At 33.2% G+C, this 24,184-nt stretch overlaps 4 protein-coding genes across 5 annotated transcripts; 2 read left to right on the top strand and 2 right to left on the bottom strand.

Annotated features, from left to right (window-relative positions):
• Positions 1-77: 77 nt before the first annotated feature.
• Positions 78-2,270, top strand: LOC122608314 (probable glutathione peroxidase 4). Of its 2 annotated transcripts, XM_043781408.1 has the most exons (7): positions 78-262; positions 358-434; positions 524-585; positions 1,014-1,132; positions 1,233-1,400; positions 1,851-1,980; positions 2,096-2,270. In XM_043781408.1, the coding sequence occupies exons 1-6, from the start codon at positions 206-208 to the stop codon at positions 1,938-1,940; spliced, it is 573 nt and encodes a 190-aa protein (XP_043637343.1). In that variant the 5' UTR covers positions 78-205; the 3' UTR covers positions 1,941-1,980; positions 2,096-2,270. The 2 variants fall into 2 exon arrangements, with proteins under 2 accessions (XP_043637343.1, XP_043637342.1); XM_043781407.1 differs by having other exon boundaries at positions 1,851-2,169.
• LOC122608313 (DUF21 domain-containing protein At4g14240-like) lies at positions 2,216-10,876 on the bottom strand. Its single transcript, XM_043781406.1, has 13 exons — positions 10,511-10,876; positions 8,623-8,699; positions 7,610-7,693; positions 7,412-7,525; positions 7,150-7,233; positions 6,916-6,987; positions 6,454-6,521; positions 5,666-5,753; positions 4,974-5,047; positions 4,528-4,900; positions 4,089-4,135; positions 3,909-3,990; positions 2,216-2,617 (listed from the first exon to the last, which is right to left on the bottom strand). Exons 1-13 carry the CDS (start codon positions 10,758-10,760, stop codon positions 2,579-2,581), a joined length of 1,452 nt encoding a protein of 483 aa, XP_043637341.1. The 5' UTR covers positions 10,761-10,876; the 3' UTR covers positions 2,216-2,578.
• Positions 10,877-15,972: 5,096 nt separating this feature from the next.
• On the top strand, positions 15,973-16,819 carry LOC122609412 (nonsense-mediated mRNA decay protein 2-like). The gene is made up of 2 exons (XM_043782457.1): positions 15,973-16,549; positions 16,583-16,819. The coding sequence occupies exons 1-2, from the start codon at positions 15,973-15,975 to the stop codon at positions 16,801-16,803; spliced, it is 798 nt and encodes a 265-aa protein (XP_043638392.1). The 3' UTR covers positions 16,804-16,819.
• Positions 16,820-22,321: 5,502 nt separating this feature from the next.
• LOC122607265 (adenylate isopentenyltransferase 3, chloroplastic) lies at positions 22,322-23,946 on the bottom strand. The gene has a single exon (XM_043780201.1). The coding sequence runs from the start codon at positions 23,713-23,715 to the stop codon at positions 22,729-22,731; it is 987 nt and encodes a 328-aa protein (XP_043636136.1). The 5' UTR covers positions 23,716-23,946; the 3' UTR covers positions 22,322-22,728.
• Positions 23,947-24,184: the final 238 nt, after the last annotated feature.

Below are 24,184 nucleotides of genomic sequence, written 5' to 3'. Positions count from 1 at the left end.
GATCGTTTTAATAATTGAATACATCCAAAAGAAGTGCATGCATGCATATTTTTAACCATAAATTTTCCGAAAATATTTACAGTTGTATAAGCTAGAAAGGTACAAATCTTCATTCTTCAATCCAAAACTAAAAAATTGGTGAATTATTCCCACCCTCAAAAAATGATCCATCATCTCTTCTTTAAAAAACATCCAAAATCCAAATATGGGTTCTTCTGTGTCTGTGCCTGAATCATCATCTGTCCATGATTTCATTGTCAAGGTATCTATATTCTAATCATACGTCTAATGGTTTAATCTTCATCGAATATCGATCAATATTCACGTGATGTAATCTTTATTACTTGTGAAATGTAGGATAGCAAAGGAAAGGATGTGGATCTTAGCATATATAAAGGGAAAGTCCTGCTAATTGTTAATGTTGCTTCGAAATGGTTTGTTAATTCTTGTTTGATAATTATTGGATTTTGTTTTTCGAATGAGATTTATTTTATGACTGATAAGGGTTGGTTTTGATCAACAGTGGATTAACGAATTCAAATTATACACAACTTACAGAGCTTTACAGGAAATATAAGGATAAAGGTATGATCTGATCATGGGCATTTTTAATAGTTGTTTGCCAGAATCATGCGATCACAATTTAACTAGCGATCAGGGACATCAATCACTTAACATAGTATATGGTTCAAGTCATGTTCGTGTTTGTTACATGTTGTTAGCGTGAGTTACCTCACCCGTGTGGCAAGGATGAAATGTATTTAGTGTGAGATTTGATAAATTCTTGTTGAAGAGTAGGTAATAAGCAAGTCTCATGAGTTAACCTCTCGTCTTTTAAAGTAAAGATCAAAAGATCAATTTTCACTCTTTGTAAAATGATCAGGGAGCTGGAAGCAGTCTCTAAATATGTTTCAAATAATCACAAGAATGTAATGCATTATAACTAAAATGGAACTTTCATTATGATAGAGTAAGTTTCTAATCTTGAGTTATCTATGGGAACCTTGAATCAGGTTTTGAGATCTTGGCTTTTCCGTGCAATCAATTCTTGCAACAAGAACCAGGAACAGTAGAAGAGACGGTCCAGTTTGTCTGTGAGAGGTTCAATGCTGAATACCCCATCTTTGGAAAGGTATACCTGTATAAGTATAAATTGTTCCATCTATTTTCATCTTCATGTTATGAGTCATAAGGTTCATTCACATATATGTCTTGTTTGTTTATCAACTCAGGTAAAAGTTAATGGCAATAATGCAGCACCATTATACAAATACTTGAAAGCTAATGGGGGTGGATTCATGGGGACTTCAATCAAATGGAACTTCACCAAGTTCCTTATTAGCAAGCAAGGATATGTATTACGCCGACTAGGGCCGACCACTGAACCATCAACCATTGAGGTATTCCCATACGTTTCCTTACACAAGTTGCAATTCCAATCCGGGCTTAATCTATATCTATAAATCTAAAATATAACCATTAAAATTAGGAACTGATAAACTTACCATTTCAATTGATATATTAACTACAACTTATATATTTTTCGTATATTGTACAACTATGCAAGGCATAATTGTTGTAGATTATCAAATTTGATGATAGTTATACGAGTATATCACCTCCCCTTTGAGGCTTTGAATGTCTCTCAAAACCCACAATCACTAAAAGGGGTAAATGCATAGTCCAACCTGCTTAAGAATTTATGCGGAAACTGAACTGAATTATTATTATAACAGTCTAGTTTTTGTAACTATATTTTGTCAAGTTTATTTCCATTATTCCATATTTCATGCATACAGAAAATTTCACGGCATTATACATGAATTAATTTGTGAAGTTTTCTAATGCAGATTGACATTCAAAAAGCATTAGAAGAGCCCTATGATGAGATTCAAACTGAAAAACATAATGACCTTAGAAAGGAAGAGATAGAAGGTTGAGAGTTTTAGGCCATTGTCATCTCAGAAACAAAGCTGCTGGTTTTTGGTATCAAGATGAATAGTTTAATGAGACTTCATTATGTCTAATGAAGACAAATATGCTCATTTAATATCTCCAATCCTTTGTTTTAAACCCCAAATAGAGGGTAAAGCAATTTGACTAGTTTGAAATTTATCTTATCTAATGGATGATTTGAAAATTATGAAACCAGCTCCTTCCATTTGGTTACACGTTAAGTGAGAAAAAAGTTAAATTGGCTTAGCAAAGAACACCCTTTATGCTAACGATATATTGATATCAAAGTATTACTTAGAAACAAGTTTATGTAAGTATGTGTTACATAATAAAACATAAAAAGTACCTAGCCATGGACGATAGGCAATTCTGCTACATACCAAAAAGTAGAGATTGCCTATAGTAAGAGTCCTGAGAATCCTAACTAGTAACGACAAAAAAAGGAAATATTGCTCGAGTTTTTACCAAATTTACTTTCCCCTTTGTGTGACGTAGCACAGCCCTAAATTATTTTATGTTAAAGGCCTAAGGGTTAATATAGTGTTTTAATAAGTACCATCTACTTTGACTACTACTGCATTTAATCTTTCGAGCTGCATATTTGGCCGCTCAGATTCAGCAATTACAATCGTGGTGGTTTGTCCTTGTCTTCTTTGACCCCCTGGTAAATACAAGAACAGAATCAATACGCCTAGTCGTTGCAATAAACAACTGTAGGGATCACATTAACAATCAGGTTTTGTACCAACGTAAGTGGTATAAAAAAGAACTGGGTTACTAATCAAGGTGGAAAAACAGGTGGGCTTGGTAACAAGTCAAAAAGGGTAAGTTTTATGTGCAAGTTGAAATAGGCCTGGTTGCGATGACACTATTGATCTATTTTTTATTTTTTTAAAAACTAATTAGCGCATTAAACATGATTACAAGTTTACAATACTACACTATTAAGATAACGACAGAACATTTTAAAAAATATCAGGACATTGACGTCTGATGCATATTTGACAACCTTTGAACCATTTCATTCTAGCTAATTTTTTTATCTTTAACTTGTTGGACAGATTATTAATCATCCACAACCGGAATTGACCCAGTCCTATATAAACAGGAAATGCCACATCTAGTTACTATGAATACTACATTTGTGGCGATTCCTAAACTTTATGGATTTGATAGGTAGTAGCTTTGATGACAGAAATCTAAGGGGTTGTTTAGATTAGATTATTCTTTAAGCTTACTGGCTTATTGGAAATTCAAAAGCCAATAGTTCACTTTCCTGGCTTTTGCGCTAATCAACTAGAGCTTACAGACTTAAATAAGCAAAAGCTCAAATTGATAAGCTTATAAGCCAGTACAAATGAGCTTAATGGCTTTTTGATTTTCCAACAATGCCAAATAGATCTTCCATTTGCAACAATAAAGAGCAATAACAGTGTACACGCCATGTACTCAAAAGGCTAGGGAGCCTAGTTTGGATTATACACTAGGAGGCTATATTAGGCAGATGAGATTTACAAGAGTCAAGTAGATGATCTTCCATCTTATCCATTGGGTTTCTATAGGTACCCATTCTTCATTATAAATAGCGGTTCCTTTTTCTATCTTAATCCAAGATAACAATAACAAAAATCCAAGCAACCCCATAAATGTTGGTGAATAATAGAACGAAATGGAAGATTGTCTTCACTTTTTCGTTTTTTAAAGTTCACTTTCATGTTCGTGTTTGTCATAGTTTATTATTTGGTCCTAAGATAGAGGTATTTGAATGCAGCAGTTATTTCCATGTAATAAAGTGTATGTTTCTTTCAAGTAAGAAGAATGTCCAGTCAGAAGTCTCCAAGCATTAGTTTGTAAATTATTTTCTAAAATGAAAATATGCATCGCACAACACATAAACAAGATTGAATGAGCAATCTAAATTATAGAGGTGGTGCCAAAAATATTCAACTTACAGTGGCTCTTTGAGCGACTAGCCTTCTGGTTGAGGGTGCTCGAGCTACAGATGAGGCAGCAGCAGCAGCAACTACCCGTATTCTGCAACATTTTATAAATTCAAGCAAAGCAAAGTAAAAGAACTAAATTTAGATTGACTTAAACAGTCACAAAAACTACTGGACTAAGATGCTACACACCTTTTATGTACGTCTATATACACATCAGTTTCATCAACAATTTCCTCCTGCAACAGCGAGGAACTATTTAGCACAACAGACCAAGTTGTAACTGAAGATAAACCAAAACAATTTACAGAGGTGGCGATATGGATGAGCCAGAAAACGGGTCAAAATAGGTTTGGGTCAAGGCTGTTAATTCGAAACACGAGATGAAATAGGCTGGTAATGTAGACCCAAATTTGTTTCATATTGTATTTCTATTTTCTAATTATTATGTGTTTTACGATTCTACGCATTAAAATATTCTTTGGTTGACTTTTAACGCTTTTGATCTGTTGCATATTTGGCTAATTTTACTTATTTAACCACTTGAAATGAAACACGACCCACATTGACCCATTATTAAGTAACTGGGTCAAATTCCTACCTCCGCATAGTGAGAAAAATAGCAAGTTACCTGTAGAAGCTCTTCAAAGACGTCTTCCAGGGTTATGATCCCGATAACTTCTCCATCTTCAACATCATCAGTAAGAAAATTCAGACTTTGTGTTGTGACACCTGCATGTTGCAAGGCCGGCTTAGAATTCTCGTCAATATTGACCACATGATCCGGTTCCTCTTCAACCTTGGGTAACAATGGTTTAGTTACATCTGTATATCCTTTTGTCTTTTTCCCAGTAACTTTACGATCACCAACATCAGCAAGCTTTCTATCAACAACATTAGGAGGTGGATGATCTTTGCTTTTGACTTTAACTACAGCCGCCATATGACTACCACCTTTCTGGAATTCATTAAGAATGTCATACAATGGCATGTGTGCAGGAACCCTGGAACATAATAAGAAATAAGAAAACATGAAACAAAGCCTTAAGACACGTGAGTCCATATACAATCTCTTGCCTGGGAATTTTCCTTATGGACACATCACTAACTGGAGTCTCTGTTTCAGCCCTAACTGTAAGAAGACTTTTCACCTAGTAGGTGAAAATACGAAATCACCATAACTTTACAGGAACCAATGCTAATTTAAAAATTAGAAAATAGAGAGAAGTTGGGACACTATATAGTAGACGTGGCAACATGGGTGGGTCGTGTAGCAATCAAAACAGTTGCAGACTGAAGTGGATCGGGTCAAGTTTGCTCAACCACCAATTACTTTGTGTATTTTCAAATTTTACAGCAATAAAAAGCACTTCCTTATTTTAAATATAACCAAAAAGCTATTATAATTACAATGAACACACACATATTTAAATGAGAGATGCTAGACTTGCAAACAAATGTTTACAAATACTCGTACTTCACATGTGAGGTGGTCTAATTAAAAAGAGAGGCAAGAGAATATATGGACATGATTTGCTTAATGAAAGCTGTGTTTGTGAACGATCATTTGTAGAATGTTTCTAGTGTTTCTCTTTTTAAATAAAACGGTTTAGGATATTGTATGCGTTAAATATGGGGGGCCTTCAACTTATTCGATCTATTTGACCCACTCTTTTGGGATGTCTTAGATAAACATAACCCAAAATTATCCATTCATACGGAAATGGATCAATATTGCCGACTCTACTATGTCAAATTTCCAAGCGTACCAATAGAAGCCCAATGATGTTTTTTGGATTTCCGGAATAGACAGGAACACGGCTATGGCCTTTAGCAAGGATTTTTCCAATTGCTTCCCTGCACAATACAAGGTGTCAAGGTACATGAAAATCAACAGACTGCTAGCAATCTAATGTGCTCATAATAGTCAGTAAAATATGTATAAAATAAGAAAAATTTATTTCCTCTGATATAATTGACACTGACAACTATCATGTAAGCCCTGTCCTGTCATCAAAGATAAACTATGGAACTTGCTATTTACTTTAAAAGGTCAAAGGGAATCGATAGTTGTGTGATGAGCAGGTTTTTAGGTCTGTATTGTGGGTTTGTCTTCTATTTTTATTTCATTTGAAATTCTGCCTTGATCTTCATTTGTTATGGAATTTAACCAATGAGCATGGTAAGATTGGATGCGATTTCTGTGACGTGATAATGCATATAGATGGCTTTCTCTTTCTGAGAAGGTGATGATGCTTTATATGGCTGTGTAAATTTTCCCAGCAGAAGGTCAGCATATCAGCATAATATATTCTAACCATAAGCAAGGAAAGGAGGAGGAAACTATCTTTTGCAGATAATAAAATTATTGTTGGAACTTTAATAGGATAATAAAGTTTGAGCCCTACTGTTACGAATATAGAATCTTTAGGACAATACCATAGCCACGTATAGATAGTAAATAGTTGCATGTAGGAACCTTAAGCTTTCTAAGCACGGTGTTGACTAATAAAAAAACAGAAAACACAAGTATGAAAGACCCCGTGGTGGAACTAACCAATCCAACTTTGAATTGACATCTAGAGAGAATGTTGATTCAATAGGTGTCATTGCCTCCTCTGCAGTCTGCAAAAATTCCCATATGTCATCAACTTTGAGATACTGAACAAAAAACATCGTCGAAGACTACTCAATAAACTATGACTGCCCAAGCCACTTAGTCTGAGCCTGAACTTGTGCAAGTCAATGAGTTGACGTGTAAATCAAATTGATTTTGGACTGATCACATAGACTTGCGTGTAGAGTCTAACATACAAGTGGCTCAGTCCTTTAAAGATATTAAGTTATCAACCAAAACTGTAGAAAAAGATGGAGATATTTGGCTAACAGGAAACATATCCAGAACCAGATTGCCAAACATAATGATTTCTGACATTGTTTAATGGTAGCCTTCACTACAGGGCCTGCTTAAACATGAGTGAAAGAACTTCTATAATGATGTATTTACTGCATAGGATACCTTTTCCGTCAAATCAAGTGCTCCACTAATAATTGTAGCCTCATCATGGGTAAGTTCACCCCCTTTACCAGCCTAATTTGTACAAAATCAACAAAAAAAGAGTACAAGTTACAATAAACTAAATGTGTTTGGATTTTAATTAGCTTCAATATACCTTATTTGTGTGTGCCTGTGTAGACATTATATATCAAATTTGTAATTTGGTGTCACAAACCATCCATTAAGAATGTTTACCTCTTGGCTGTGAATAGAGACCAAAGCTTTCAACTGGGCACGCCGAAACAAGGCATCATTATGCCCAATTAAAGCATCTAAAACCTGCATATTTACAACAAGATTTAATCAAATAAAATAGTCGATTAGATTCTATATATCCAATATACCACATGGGCCAGTTACCATGTGAGATGGTCGGTTACACTATGTTCGTCTCTTACTCTTCTCATAAGCTAGAGCAAATATAAATTAGCAATCAGAGCCACTTGCAAGAAATTACCTTTCCAACAGGATAAGCAATAGGAAAGCAAATGATCATCAAAACTCGAACAAGGCCCACAAAGTTGGCACCCACAGCAAGTCCATACCTTGCTGATATTGCTTGTGGAATTACCTGGTAAGATATTACACTTTTAGCCCTGATCATGTAAATGTCTTACAGTATCAATAGGGACTATCATACAAGACAAACAAATACCTCTCCAAAGATCAGTACAAAGGTCACAGACAACACAACTGCAACAGCCGGATGAAATATCTTATCCAGGTAAATAGGAAGAGCCTGTACGAAGATAGATTGGTAGAATATTAATATAACCATGTGTAACGTCACTACATCAGGATACATGTAAACCTCATTAGCTGTATATTAGACCACAAAGTTCACAGTTTCAGATACCGGCCACCAAACCTGCAGCATGACTAGAGACTAGTCAAGCAAATATTTCTAATGTGCCTGATAATACAGGCCCAATATAGGAACATTTTAGTTTCTCATCTTTCAATTGATAAGAATCTTCTAAAATTTGGGAATCACTGTGGTATATATTTAATGGAGCTACGAACATCAAGATATAAACATTTTTTAACTGGAGACTAAGATGTTTCATTGTACCTATGCTTCAGGTTTCACAAGCAATTAAGCACTAGAATAAAAATATAACTTTTCTGTATTACAAAATCTTCTACCCGTCCTAAAGAGGAAAATATTTAGGGATGAACTCTGGCACAGTGACAACACTTCTCGCATGGATAGAGAGTGAAATCCAAACTCTTTATGAGTTATAAGCCCTAAGTTGTCGGTAACTAAAATGCTGATAACTTTCACCATTACTTTAACTTGACATGGTGATTGAGATTTGGGCTAGTCTCTTTGTTTGATCTTGGCCTATTTTATTGTGTTTGGGCACGGAAAAGTAATCTAACACATGCGGGGGAGTGGAAACCTTCAGACTTGTCTCTGTAGGTACATAGGGGAACAGAGCAGATATGTTGGAATGCGTACTTGCAGAATACATGCTACAAGCTTGTTACGGAGACTAAACAACAAAATGAAGTATGAAAGGGCATAAGGTGCATATACTATGGTAAATTGATGTTTTACATACATACTGACAATGTGTCTGGCAGTATGTCTCCAAGTTACCATATAAATCTATTCAGATCAAACTTGTTATCAACAGAAGGATTACATATTAATTTTGAACACACCTCCATGGCTGCAGCATTACACAGAAGCAACGTCACAAGAAGCTGATGTTGCTTTTGGACAACTGGCAGAATAGCAGCTGAAAAGATAGCAGATTTTCAAATAGTAGTCATTAGTTACAAGGTAGTTGATCGAAAAGGCCAGCAAAAAAAGAGAAGGCAAATAATAATAATTATATGGATTACACATTTTAGTTAAAATGATCATTTTATATACACTTCTTCTATATGACACCACTAAACAAGTTCTAGAGAGTATAAAACTCGAAGTTTATGAACCAACCCCAAGTTCGCTTCTATTTAACTTTAAGGGAAACTATATAAGTTCTAATTTATTACAAAGCAACAACTAACCACAAGAGCCGAATACAAACTTTTCATCATCTAAAGACCAAATTGAGAGCTTCTCATTTGTCTATTTTAATAAAACATATTCTCTAATATCAATCAAAACAAACTCAAGTTGACCAAACAAATAATGTAACAGATATTGTAATACCGGATTACCAACTCGAGTTGCTATGATTAACAACTATCTGCAACATTATAACTAAATAAGTTCTTATGCGTATCAACTTCACAGGTTATAAAACAAGCATGCAGCTCCCTTATTATCAAATTTAACTGAACTGATAAATTCAACTAACGAATACAGCATCAGCTAATCGCAGATGAAAACGTCTAATTAAACTATTCATTATTTGTATGTCGAATTCAGAGATTCCCTGTTTCACTAACTTAGAGATTAAACACCTAAATCATGCTCTAAGATTCTATCGAACCATGTGTTCCGTAGACTTACTGTAAACAATTACTGCTATGATTAATCAGTGCCTACTCTAAAGCATAAGTGGCCTGCGCCACAGCCTAGAACCCCCCCATACTATAAAGGCCTCCAAATTTTATAGGAACTAGACTTATAGTTTAAATTTGGGCCTCTAAAAAACTGAGAATAAGGTTACTGGTCTCTCCATATTCTAACTTATACGATAATTACCTCAAAAAATCTATAATATGTGATTATGGAAAGTCTTTCTATTCTCTAAGGTTCAATTCCTCCATCTTTGCTTTTCCTTTTTAAGTCGAAAAAAGGCTTGAAGGTAAGTACTAGGTATTCTTTTCCATTTTCCAACGTTCGGATATAGCTTTTACCTTAAAATAAGCCCCAGATTTTGTCCTGCCTAAAGCCACCAAAAAGGTTAAGCCGACACTGTGCTTAATCATGTATTACTAATAGTATCCACTTTCAATTAAAATCAATTCAACTTTCATCCTCCTTATGCCAAGTTGACAACTCCTAATTCTATAGGGTTATAATACATATACATACATATTTTATAATTTTCAGATGATTATGGTTTCAAATGAACCTCACACTATATGTATGTGTAGTTTGAATTTGTTACATGATTTTGTGTTTGTGATTTTTGTTGTCTTGAAGTCTACCTAACTCTCAGTTATATGTTACCGTGGTAGTTACCTACCTATATATTATGGGGATGGGAATATAAGGCTATCGGGTATCTAAGTTTAAGTGTGGAACACTCACATATTGTTTTCTTAATTCATAAAAATCATGGGCCATGCATTTATTTATTAAACAAAAAATAATAAAATATTAGTATGTGAGGGTTGTACACCATGCATTTATTATATATGTAGGTTCTACCTACCTATATATATAAGCTCTACCTACCACGGAAGCACATAACCGTCAGTTAGGTAAACTTCAACAACATCAAAAATCACAAAGACAGAATCATCTAACTAACATTTTCTTCTACAGTTTTCAGTCAAAATTCAAACCATAACATAAAGTCAAAATTCAAAAACATAAAATAAAAGTCAAAATTGAAAAAGAAAAAAAAAATTCAGTAAAAAAAAAAAATACCTGCTTGTTTCTTCTCTTTATTGGTTCCACTTCTATGAAGAATCTCGAGATCAACAACGCCGAGCGACATCAATCCTAGCGTTAAGCCGGACATTATTCCGGCGAATAAAACTAACACACACGAAATTCCGGCGTATATGAACCACATAGGGTTTCCGAATTCTATATCGTTAACATCAGTAACTATTGAACGGCTTCTAGCAGCTCCGGAACCTACTCCGGCTGCTAAAGCTAGAGTTAGTATATTCATTTTGTTACTCGTATAATTTATTTTTATTTATTTTTAATTAAAAGTGTGAGTGTGTACTTTTTTGATAAATGATTTTAAAAGTTTTTGTTAGAAGAAAAAGAGGGAGAGGAGAGAAATGAATGTGTGTATGGGAGCGAGCACTTCACACGTGATTACTATGTGATAGATTTGATTTTATTAAGTGAATAAATAAATAATATAATATAAAAGAAAAATGATCTGTACAGCAGATTTTACTTAAGCTTAAGTATTGTCACTTTAAAATAAATTATAAATTAAACCTTTGATTTTGTATTGCATGTTTTACTTAAAATGATCTGAATTTTACATAACCTCTCATAAATTTTACATAATCTCCTTACTTTACATAAGATATGTATTGCATGTTTTACTTAACATTTTCTTTATAATATAATAATTAAATATAAATAAAATACAAATAGAAAAGTGTATATATATCGTTATCGTCCGTATCTAGGAGACTAGGAACCGAAAAAAGGCGGGGACTGGGCCCATTGGGCTTTTGTCATTTGACAGTTTTTGTTTCGTGCACAAAGAAAAGAAGCAAAATTCAAATTGGTTGTTAACAAACATTGAGATAAAAGTAAAAATATATGTAATTAATTTGATAAGTCTAAAAACATGTTTAACAAGATTTACTTTGTTATACGTTGGTATTACTGTATTCGATTTTTAAGTATGATGGTGGATTCCAACCTTTTATGCTATACAAGAGGAAATAACTTTTAAAGTTCGTTTAAGAGTTTAAATTTTACTAAGAATCATGTGATACATTCATTAAACACAAAACACTTACATCTAATTATAAATAAATTCCCTTTTCTTATATATATATATATATATAGGGAAACATGAAGGTGTGAGACAATACCACCCAACTTGGATTAATACTCGTAATAGTTACGTACCTTTCAAAGATGATATATATCTACCAATAAACTAAAACAGGATTGTAGCCTTTTATGAGAGACACGTGACACAATATTAGAACAACAAGTGTCTTTTTAATCATATTCCTTAAAAAGTACGGATATAATAAATTTCTTTTTTTAATCACATGTAACCTATTTAAACTAGGATATTTATAAATTAGTAAATTTATTGTTACTCTGTTTTTAAAATAGGTAATGTATGATAATATAGGATATTTATCTTATTAGTTTCCTTATTTTCTTAAAACTTCTAAAAATATTCAAGCTAGGGTATTTGTATGTTGTATGCGTAAGGTACATCTATATTTATTAGCTTGATTCCTAATAATATTCTAAAAATACTATTTTTATTTTATTTTTTTTAAGCTAAGGATATTTGTATGTCGTATCTACCAATAAACTAAAACAGGATTGAGATGTTCTTGAAACGACACGTGACATAATCTTTAATCGACATGTATCCTTTTAATTTATTTATTTTATTAATTTAGCCTTTTTAATTATATATAAATTCAATTTTCTTATTAGACTTAGAGTTATACTCTTACTCTTGACTTACGGATACAAAACACATTATAACTTTTTTTTGATTTATCGTTTTCTTATTAATAAAATTGTTTCTTTCTATTTCTCAATTCTCCAACTCCTATTACTTATATTAATAAGTTATTAATTGAAGACTTTAAATATTTGAGTTTATGATCCGAAATCACAAGGGTATTTGCCGTCATCCACTATACTTATAAATTCCGATTTTGATGTAATTGTAAAAATTTAAGGTAAATCCAAAATTCTAACTAAACATATATTATATACTATATATTATTACTGTTTATTATAATTTAGATTCGATCATCGATTTACTTTAACCACAATTTAGTTCAATCTCATGATTCATATATGGGACATATTCGAATTTCTTTATGAAACGATTTATATAGCTACCGTACATCGTACGGGTATTAGGACTACTAAGTTAATATAAAAATAGAGTAATGATATGTATGCCTAACAAATATGCTTAAAATTATGCCTAATTCATTCAATTTTTGACACATGGATTTCATATTTTCTCTTTGTTAATCTTTATCATTGATTTTGTCATGCGTCACTATCTCCTTATTAGACATATTTTTAGGCTTATATTTTAGACACATTAATCATTTTTCATAAAAATAACATAAAAAGGTGTATACATTTGATCAAAATCAGCTATGATACTACTAAAAAATTTAATGAAACCCTCAAACTCAACTAGCGATAAGCCAACTTTTTTCTTATTTTTGAACGGATAACCCAACTTTTTGATAGAGATAACGTATGTAGCAAATTTGCTAAATATAGCATGAAAGATACCCATACGAGCTTAATTTATTTTTTAAAGATATTAGATAAATAGATACCAATCTAATTTATATATATAAAAAAACTACTATATGATCCATGCTATAAGTTTGGGAAGGTTTTGACTAACTTATAATTTTCTTTTCATTTAATATACATTATTTTTTACACATTTCTATATTATATCATAAAAATAATATCTTTATGTCAAAAGTTACATGAAAAAATGTCTAAAACATCTTTAATGATTACGATACATTATTAGTTCTAAATATTTTGAAATATCTTCATTAACTCTTTACATCAATGACTTTTACATCAATTATCTTACCCCACTCGATACTGACTCTATCACTAATGGTCCCACCAGCACACCGTTACCACCACGAATACCACTGTATTGCTCAAGTAGTGTGCTAGTTATACATAAATTAAAAACAAAAAAGACATATCACCAAAACTATGAAATTGTACATCGCCCAATTGCCTTGACTTTTAAAATAGTACCCATTTTTGGGTTTAAATTCCATTTTTATAACTCAAAATCCATTGAAAGAAAACCCCGTCCAAACAAACATCACCTAAAAAGGGAAAAATCTTTCACGATTAACATCACGTGAGGAGAGACTAGGACAGATTGACAGGCACCAAATTGTTGAAAAAGAGATAAACGGGAGTTTGGTAGGAAATTATGATATTTATTTATAATAATTATACTTTGGATCCAAAAATTTCGGGATACACAAAGGGAGACAAGCAATAATTATCAAACTATCAAAATACAGTAGCCCGTTATTGATATTACAGGCCCAATTGGCCTCATCCCAAATACCAACATATAGATAGATGTTTTTGGTCTAAAAATGCAATACCAACAAATAGTCCTTCAATACGGAATTTTAAAACGATCTGGGAAATTTCGTTATCGTTTGAACTTGAGCTTGATGATTCAATCTTTAACTATTTGAAGTCCTTCGATTAATGATTATTTCAAAGCTCAAGCTATATTTTAACGAGTTTGAGCTTGATAAACTCTCTCGCTTCATAGCTTAAACTCGGGTTTGAGTAAGTTAATTTATTATTATTTTTTTTAACAACAGTGGTGATTGGAATCCGCGGTATTTCATTTTCATCGTCCGGTAGAGTTCGACCACGTCACCAACACAGTCAATCCGAGGGCATGACTGACGGTGGAAGTCCCACTACCGTTATGGAGGAAACCAGCTAAATGCTCGAGAAAACCCCCATGCCCCACCTCATTGACAAAGACTTCTCAATATGTCTTTCAAAGGTTTTGAACCCGTGACTAACAATTGACTGAAAGACATAAGGGACATTAAATGTCCAGTTTGGCTAAATCCCAAGGACAGTAACTTAATTTATTTTAGAACTCAAAATCATACAAAACTCACTTTGACTCGGATGTTGATCTCCTTCGACTAGTAAGTTAGTTTGGTTAGCTTGTATGACTCAAATTAGAACAAAGCCCAAATGAACATTAACTTTTATGCTCGTCTTGTGAAACTAATTGAGGACCGAATATATGTTGTTCTAGCTCAATCCAAGCTTCGAAAACGATGAAACTCGAGTGGTTCTTTAGTTTCTTGTGGTGTTTACATACTTTCCTAGTAAAATTACGTGAAGAGGGTTAAGTAGTCCAATTTTTTTTTTTTGGTGAAACTTTATTCTTTCAAGTACAATATGATAGAATAAACGCCAAACGTGTTAAAAGGTTCGCGATGGCAAGTTGGATGACAATAAAGTAATTCATAGATGATCACACAGATGCACAAAAACAATGAATTAAAAAAATAAAGCCCATAAATAAAGAAAACGCATAACTTATGTCGTTCAGCCTCTTAAACTAATTAATCGTTTAGTCCCCAACTATATTAGAGATATATCTAACTGATTTCGAAGCTATGGTAATTTATAATCATATTTAAGATACATATATATGAATATAGAGGTCAAGGTGTCTATCATCATGCCTTGTAAGGCCGGAAGTTCTTTTTTATCTTTATATAGAACCTAGAAAGTAACTTCTCTACACCGTCGTGATAAGATAAGGTTGTCTACATCTTAACCTCCTCTATACACAGTCGAGGTATTGGGACACAACTCGTGAAAGACAACATTAATTTACTACTTATTACACATATATAGAGCCAGACTCTTATTAAACTTAACATTTTTTGTATGTTGTTGGAAGGTGGGACTGACTCACTGAGATCACAAATTTACAATTCTAGTTATAGTCCAAAAAACATGATTGATCAAAACCGAACTCAAGAACCACCAAAATGGAACTATTGGAAAATTATTACTTACTGGTTTTCAATTTTCCTAACTTTAATTAGGCTGTTTGTGTATATATTTCGGATTTAACTTGCATAAGTTCGGTAGGCTATTTTTGAATCAAAACATATTATATGAACACAACACTAATCGCACAAACTAACCCCTCATGTGTATTGGACATGCGGTACGTTTTTAATATAAACAGTTGATACATATTTGTAGTTTACTTATATGAGCATACACACGTTGTCACGTTGACCGCAAGCTTGAACCAAAACCATGGCCAATAGGTGCAAATATTTTGGCGGATCGATACACTAGTTGGACATGGTTTCTTGTAAATGTGGTAGAAGTAAGTTGGGCATGTAGGAATTGAAGCAAACGACACTTTACCAAACAATATCTACCCGAAACTCATGCAAAGGGAATGGAGGCGCATAATATGACAGATTACAAATTAGCTTTGCTATTAACCATTTTACATACCCTCACGAAAATTACTATGCCCAAGAACACACAAAGATTATGGTTTTATTTGTATTTAAGTGTATGCGTATGCATATATATCGGTGGAGGCAAATCATAAGAGAAAATCTTTTTATCATACTGAAACAATGATTAGATCCAACATTCTTAAATCGGGATTCCTTGTGTTCGTTATGGTTCTATATCGGCTTAGTGAAGCCCAAGTAGTACCCGTTGTCCCAGTTACCCCTTTTGCCCCGCGCCCACTATGCAACTTCCAAATGGCCCTTGCAAACCAAGCTTGCGCATATTTGCCATTTATACAAGTTCCACCACCCGCACCACGGGCCCCTCTTGCTCCACCACCACCTCCATCTGATGATGATGATGATGATGATGAGGATCATGATGATGATGAGGATGATGATGATGACAATGACGACGACGACGATGATGATGATAGAGATGAGCATAGGCGTGTACGTAACCAAAGACACGCACATGATGAGGACCCTAGTCATGATCATGATGATGATCATGACCAAGATCACGGCGATGATCATGATCATGATGACAATGATCATGAACATGATGACAATGATCATGATCATGATGACAATGATCCTGAACACCGCACTAATAATGATGATCATGACGATGATGATCATGATCATCATGACGACGATGATCATGACGACAAGGATGGGGATCATGATGACAAGGACCGTGACAAGGGCCATAAACGTGGTCGCAAGAAAGGGCGTAAGCACCGTCATCATCGTCATAGGCGTCATAGACATAGAGACACACCTGTTGAACAACAATGTTGTAAGTGGTTATCTCAAGTTGATGATCAGTGCGTTTGTGAGCTCCTCGTTCGTTTGCCCCCATTCCTTGCTAGACCTGTTCATAAGTATTCTGTAATAGTTGGTAGAGCTTGCAATATCACTTACTCGTGTGGAAGTCGAATAAGGAACTAACTAAAATCTATATAACAGTTACAAACATTTTATGCTTAATTATGTAGTTATGTAGTAGTATCTCTTCATGTTCTTTTAGTTGTTTGGAGTTATAAAGTTTACATCCAAGGTATGGTACAATATTGTAGATTGCAATCAATTTCATACATGTTCAAGCCTCAAATAGAGTGAATTTATCTTTAATTTTGCATATTGATTATAGATCATAAGTGTTTTGTTTCTGTATTGATCTATATATGTGAAACCTTAGCCTTTGGTTTATGTTCTTCATATATAGCCTATCATATACAAATGTAACATTGTATAATTAACTAGATTTAACACACGAATGGCTGGAATCGAATTGATTCAAAGGGCGTTGTATGGGTGTAGCTTTTTGTATCTTGGACTTGTTCTTAATAGCAATGAGCACAAGTGGATGCTTGAGATAGTGATTGATTGATCAAGAGTGTTATTCTATGCTTATCTTCATGTTTCTTTAGTATTTTTTAATTTGTGAAAACAATCCTGCTGAGAGTGAACTTGTTGCTAGTTTTCAAGTCATATTGTTTGGTCTTTTCTATATCTAGATACGGCTAGGGAATCCTTGATAGACCGCCATAGACGCTGCTTTCTGGAGAAGAAAAGGAATATATGATTATCTATATTACATTTGTGGTGATACAAGGTTGGCTTTTGGAATCTAATTTTCTGTAATTTTTGCATCCAGCTGGTGTTCCTTTTAGTAATATGCTCATTTAAGCTTTTGAAAATCACCTTTAAGGTGCCTGTACCCTCGATCCAACTGCGGAAACAAATTTGTGGGGATGGCTATTGGTATGGTTAAACAGGATAACAAATCTTCCGTATGCCTGCTTATCATCACTTGACCCGTCTCACAAGTTGGATTTATTCCATTTGTGTGAGCAAGTAGTTGTGGGGGTCGTCGCTTTGGTTGATACAACATGATGGTGATCAGAACATGGATATGTCTAGTTATGAATCGGTCGATTTAGATTATGCTTTATCTTTTAAAAGGAAAACGTATAAGCTAAAAGAAAATCAGTTTAAAAGAAAGGGGTCAACTGGATCAAACATTGAGTAAAGTGTTAATCAAATGCATATATAGATGTAAAAACTATCTTAATCATTGTTTTAACAGGTTAATGCTACTACTAGACTAATAGTATTATGTATAAAAGTTTGCAAAAATAATGTCAGGTCAACCCAACCTAACCTAAACTTGGGTCCTCTATCGGGGAAATGGAGATGAACGGGTGTGTCAGTGGCCCATCCGTGATCCAACTTGCCGTTCGCCAAAAAAAAACCCCAACCCAATCTAACCTGAACTGATTCACATAAAAGAATATTACCTGTTTTAATCATTTACCCGACCTAACTTACCCACCCACTTTGCTACCTTTCCTTAAGCTGCCAAATTCAAAGAGGATATGTAAAAGCAGAGCAAGCTGAGGCCCGAAGCTGACCCATTTATGGCCAGTCTCAATAGGTTTCCTTAATGAGTATTATGTAGTAACAAATAATTACAATTAGAATTCCTAACATCTAATCTAATTATCTTATAAATTGAATAAGATATCTCAGTTGCCCTTGGCTTTTTTCGTTCATATCCTAGCTAGCTACCTAGTGACTCGAATTTTTTTGGTGATTCTGTATTACTCATTTCTTACATAGGAAATAGAAAATTTTAAGTCGTTGACTATCATTAAAAGAGCCAAGTTGGAGTACCGGTTCTTGTTAGATATGCAAGTGCCAAAGAGAAGTTTATATGCCGGGTTTTTGTTTTCTTGCTATCATTTATTCGAGTCCATCCATCTTATAGAAAAGGGATAAGTTTCACTTTTTTGCAGACGTGCCTCTACGATTGTTACAAACTTTCTGTTTCTATGGGTGAGGGCGCCCGGGTTCTTGTTATTCTTTATGGTAAAATATCTAAGTATCGCTTGTATGAGTTAATAGAACCTAAAAAAAAGTTGTTTCTCATCGGCTCATCATCGCATAGCCACAGATTTTTCATTCTTGTAATCAATTTTAACCCGTCTTGCAAATAAACGATATGTTATATCATGAAATGATTGAAAACTTAGTATAGTTAGTATGAATATAATGATGAATATATGATGTATGAGAATAATAATATGAATGATGAATCTTTCAAAGAGGTTAACATGAGTTGAGACCTTGAGAGTGGAGGTCAGGATCAGATAGCTCATCATCAAAGGATAGATGCTCGACTCGAGCTTGGAGTTGGAATAAATGCAATAAACAGCCGTACAACACGCATTACACAAGTGTACCTAAAAGCAGGGCTCATTTTTCATCCCCTTGTGGAGTCATTTTTGACATGATATCACATTGATCTTTCATGCCTATTCTTGGATGTGTCGAATCAAACAAAGTAACAAATGAAATATGGAAAGAACAAGATACTGTGTGGTACGGTCAACATCAAAAACACGATTGATTGAATGTGTAAACATTTATGCAACAAGTTTTTTTGTCCAATATTTGTCACAATTTTTTAAGTTATTTGAAGAATTAAGATGTCCAACTTTTTTAAGGACAAACATAGCGATGTCAATCAATCTTGATCATTGGATATCTAACCATTCAATTTGCTTTTGATAGATGCACGAAGTAAAAACTTCACATACGTATCATTCATAAATAATCTATATATTTATCGGCTAAACCGATTGAAATATACGTACATACAGATTATTGACATGGTATTCGCCCAATGAGAATTAACAATTTTTTTAATAGTTATTACAAGGTTTTATATATAACAAAATAACATAAATTTTTTTAATAGTTATTACAAGGTTTTAATATGTTTGTAGAGCTCATTCAATGAACACTAATTAGCCTCCGTAAGAATTACGGTGTAATACTTTATCCAAGATCTAATCTCATTCCTATAGAGATGTGTAAAGTTTAGCACACACCTCGTCACATTTGTTGAGTTGTATAAAACAAAAAGCTAACAATAATCTTACTTTTATATCTTAACTCAACTAGATTATAACCCGAGTAAAACACAGGAGAACCATATAATAAAATACATACGATTATACAAAAAAAAATGACATAATAATAAGAATAATAAAAAATAATTAAAGGTTTAAATAATTGGAAGAATAAATAATATAATAAAATAAAAACAATTACACAAACTAACAATAAAAACATAAAATAATTTTTTATATCTTCATTTGTTTTGAGAAAACTGCAAATCGGACATTTTATTTTTTCTTTGATAGATCACCTTTAAGTGTATATATATATAACATAGTTATAAAAAAAATTTGTAAATATTTTGTATCTTAATATTAGAAATTACATATATATAATATTTTGTATATATATAGTCAATCCTCGGAATATATTACACCAAGTAACCTATATGAAATTTGTATATAACACGAGATCATGATTCTAGTGACAGCTTTCATAACATTATCCAATCATCATACACAAAAATATATTCTTTTAGATTATCAATCTCCAAACTATACAAATTCACATTCTTGAATGTATTTTTGAAGATATTTTTGTGACATGAGCTTACGATTGACATGGCTTAAGAAAAAGAATCGAATTGTTAAGAATACAAGAAGATGAATATTATTATTCTAAAAAAAATTTGAAAGTGTAATTAATATTGTGTTTTAGTTTAAGTAAATTAATTGAAGCTAGTTGGAAGATTAATATCATCTTTTTAAAAAATTTAGTCAAAGATGATGTAAATAATATGCTCTAAGAGTAGAGAATAAAGATGAAAATTCAATGGATGATAAAGATTAGTTCATATTGCTATTTAAAGTTACTCTTATTAAAGATAATCAAAAAAGTCATTTGAGATTTTTTCTTGTAATAAAATTGTTGGGAAATTAAAACTATATATACTAACGATCACCATCTAGCTAGGTGACTTAGTGATCAGACGGTTAGGACGTTAAGAATACATGTTGAGTGCCAAGAATAACCCGGTTACTTCACACATGTACCCGATCATTAAACTCGTCCAGCTGGTTAGAAAAGCTGATCATAAAAACCTCATGCATTTACTATTTTAACCATGTGTAACTTTAGAATGGCAAACTAAAGTTATATCTTTATTAAGCACTATATTCATATAAACATTAAGATTTTGTAAGCCTACGTACAAGTCTAGCTATAACCACATCCAAGATGACTTGGTAGTCAACTTTTTTTTTTTTTTTAATCTTTCACAATAAAACTTAAGTTTGAATTCACTTAAATATAATCTTGAAGGTGGTTATGAAAATATTCAAAAATATTGTGAAAATACTTCAATTTGTTATATATAATCTTAAGTACTTCCTAGTTAGCTCAAGTGGTTGAGCACCTCCCTTATAAACAGAAGGTCTTGGGTTCAAAACTTGAAAAATACATAGGAAGTCTTTCTATGAAGGCTTGACTTGGGTATACCCAAGTTCAAGTATGAGGCAGGGTTTACCCCTATTGATCGTCGTGCCTTCGGGCGGATTAGTAGAGAGTTTTCTCCCCATCGGGTATTTGAAATAGGCATTTTTACTTCGAGTGAGTTCTCTAATGCGGACCCGGTTAAGACAACGTATATTAAACCTCCCGCTATCGAATCGCGACACGAAGTTCTTAAGCGAAATTCACCTTTAAAAAAAATATATATATTCGAATCAAAATGACGCGTCTTTCTCGAATAACTCAAACGGGAGAACTTAGATACACATATCAGTTTGGATTTTTCAAAAATATTAAATATGATGATTTATTTTCTTCTTTAAGTTGGTACCTTTTAAACCTTAAGAATAGAAGTTGACCACGGAAGTCAATCATTGCCAATGATTAGTGCAACCTCTTTCAAACTACAATAAGCGGATTCTAGCCATACATAAACATTATTAGAATATCAAGTCAATTAACGAATATCTTTATTGATCGATCTTTTAACTTCATAATATTATATTGTATTAAATATTACTCCCTCCGTCCCATTAATAGTGTCCACTTTTTAGTTTTCAAAATCTTTTCTTAACAACTTTGACCATCAATATTTTTATTTGTATTGCGTAATACTTGATGAAAGTTATAAGAATAGATAGAGGTTTAAATATGTTTTCGTTGGATATAACTTTTGCCAAATATTAAATAATATAATAAAAGATATTTAAGGTCAAACCTACAATATATAGACTTTGAATATTCAAAACTGGACACAATTAGTGGGACGGAGGGAGTAATAGTAAGAAAACAAACATGTATTAAATAAAGGGGATTTTCATATATGTCCTATTTTAAAGACATAATTACATATATGTTTAAAACATGTTTTAAAAGCATTGTATTTATGCATTAAAACTTACACCTAAAGTATATATGTAATTAGGTCTTTAAAATAGGATGTATATGAAATTTTCTCATTAAATAAACATCGATCAAGATTTTCATCAATTCATAGATATATGCATATAGATATTTAATCAAGATTTTCATCAATTCATAGATATATGCATATAGATATCACGTAAATTTTATTAACAACGCACTAGCTAGTGTATATATATGAGTACTTGAGTTCTACTCCAAAACAATTAAGGCATCATTATTTTTTATATTTAACAAAAGAGAAAATATATAAATCATCATCGATCGGCGCGTCCAAGAGATTTCACCCAAAAGTTATGAAAACAAACACCATTTCTTGTACTTGTACAATACAAGATAACAATAGAGGTGCATGTCACAAGTTCGGGACAAAAATATAAAATCACTCAACTACCATATTATTCTTATTCGTACAAAAATTTGTCACTTATGTATATATATTTCCATCAACTTGATCATAGAATATTTCAATTCTTAGTGCTCCGTTGTTTTCAATACTTATCGCGAAAATATTATTCCGTGTAAATTAACTAGCTAGATGGCCGTCGCGGCCATTGCCACCCCTCTTTTAAACGTGCCACTATTTGTTGCAGCAACAAAGCTCCGCGAATGACCAAAATTAAATAAAAATTGATTTACAATCACCGATCCTGGTCCTGCCACTGCCTCTGCCCACAACTTGTCTGCTTCATCACCGTGATTTTCAAAAACCGGGGTGGCGTCTAACCGGTGAATTTTCCACCCTTTAACGTTTCTCAACCGATGAATCTTTTCTAGTTGTCGGCATGCAAGTTTGCATGTATTAATCTTTGTTTCGTTAATGGCTTGCTCTAATAGCTTGCCTCGATTTTGTCTATTACTTGAAGATGAATATTCAGCTCGAAAATAAGCATCAAATTCTGGTACTCCAATTGCTCGTCGAATCCCTTTTGAGTAATCCGAATTAGGGTTATACATTTTTCTTACTTCTTCCACCATCCCATCACGAATCATCCGGTTAACCCTATCAGAAACAAAGCGATGTAGAACAGGCATTGCAACATCAACCCACAAGAAACAAACATCATAACGTGATCTAAACTCGTAGTTTTGATCATCTATTAATGCTTCTATAAATGAATTTGAACCACCAGCAATTATGGGAAGTTTTCCTCTTCCCACAATTGATTTCATGGTGAGTGAAGCAGTGCTGGCAAAGTTCCCCGCTGTAAAATCTGCCTCGGGATCAACAATCCCGAGGAGATGGTGGGGAACGCCATCACATTCTTCCTCGGATATTTTATTAGTTGCTATATCTAAACCCTCATACACTTGAATTTTATCCGAGTTTATGATCTCGGCGGGGTATCTTGTCGCGAGATCGATTGAGAGCCTTGATTTTCCGGTTCCGGTAGCACCCATAACAACCACTACCTTTTCTTTTTGTGGATGGCACCGGATCATTGGAAAGTTCATACCACCGGTGGGTATTTGTAATAAAGATGGTTGAGCTTGTTGGGTCATCATCATTGTAATTCTCATTGTTAATGATAAGTTGATACTATAACCAAAAAATAATATGTATCAAAGTATTTGTTTCTTTTTAGAAAGAAAGAATGCACAATAAAATGAATGGATTCTTTGCTTTACTATTGATGCGGCAACTTGAAAACGTAAGGCGCTGGAGGGCTAAGGTGGTGGAAATGGTGGCTTAGCTATGAATCATTCGAAACTAATTACTTTTGTAAGTTGAGAGAAAGTAGCAAATATCAGTTGAAATGTGCATGATGGAGCTCACATACACATATGTGATATTTATAGTGAAGATATAGTGGAATATGAATTGACAAATGCTTTTTTACATGAAACAATAATGGCCCCAAATCAAGACACTTGAAGTAATTTGACGTCTTAACTTATTTGTGGTAACTTTTTTTTTTTAACAGAAATTGTTTGTAGTAATTTGTCATGGAAATTTAATTTTTTGGTTGTCAAAATTGCATGAAGTTAA

Source organism: Erigeron canadensis, chromosome 7, assembly GCF_010389155.1.
Source record: "Erigeron canadensis isolate Cc75 chromosome 7, C_canadensis_v1, whole genome shotgun sequence".
NCBI lineage: Eukaryota > Viridiplantae > Streptophyta > Magnoliopsida > Asterales > Asteraceae > Erigeron > Erigeron canadensis.
The sequence above is the reverse complement of the archived record's forward strand: the minus strand, read 5'-3'. Positions and strand labels throughout refer to the sequence as shown.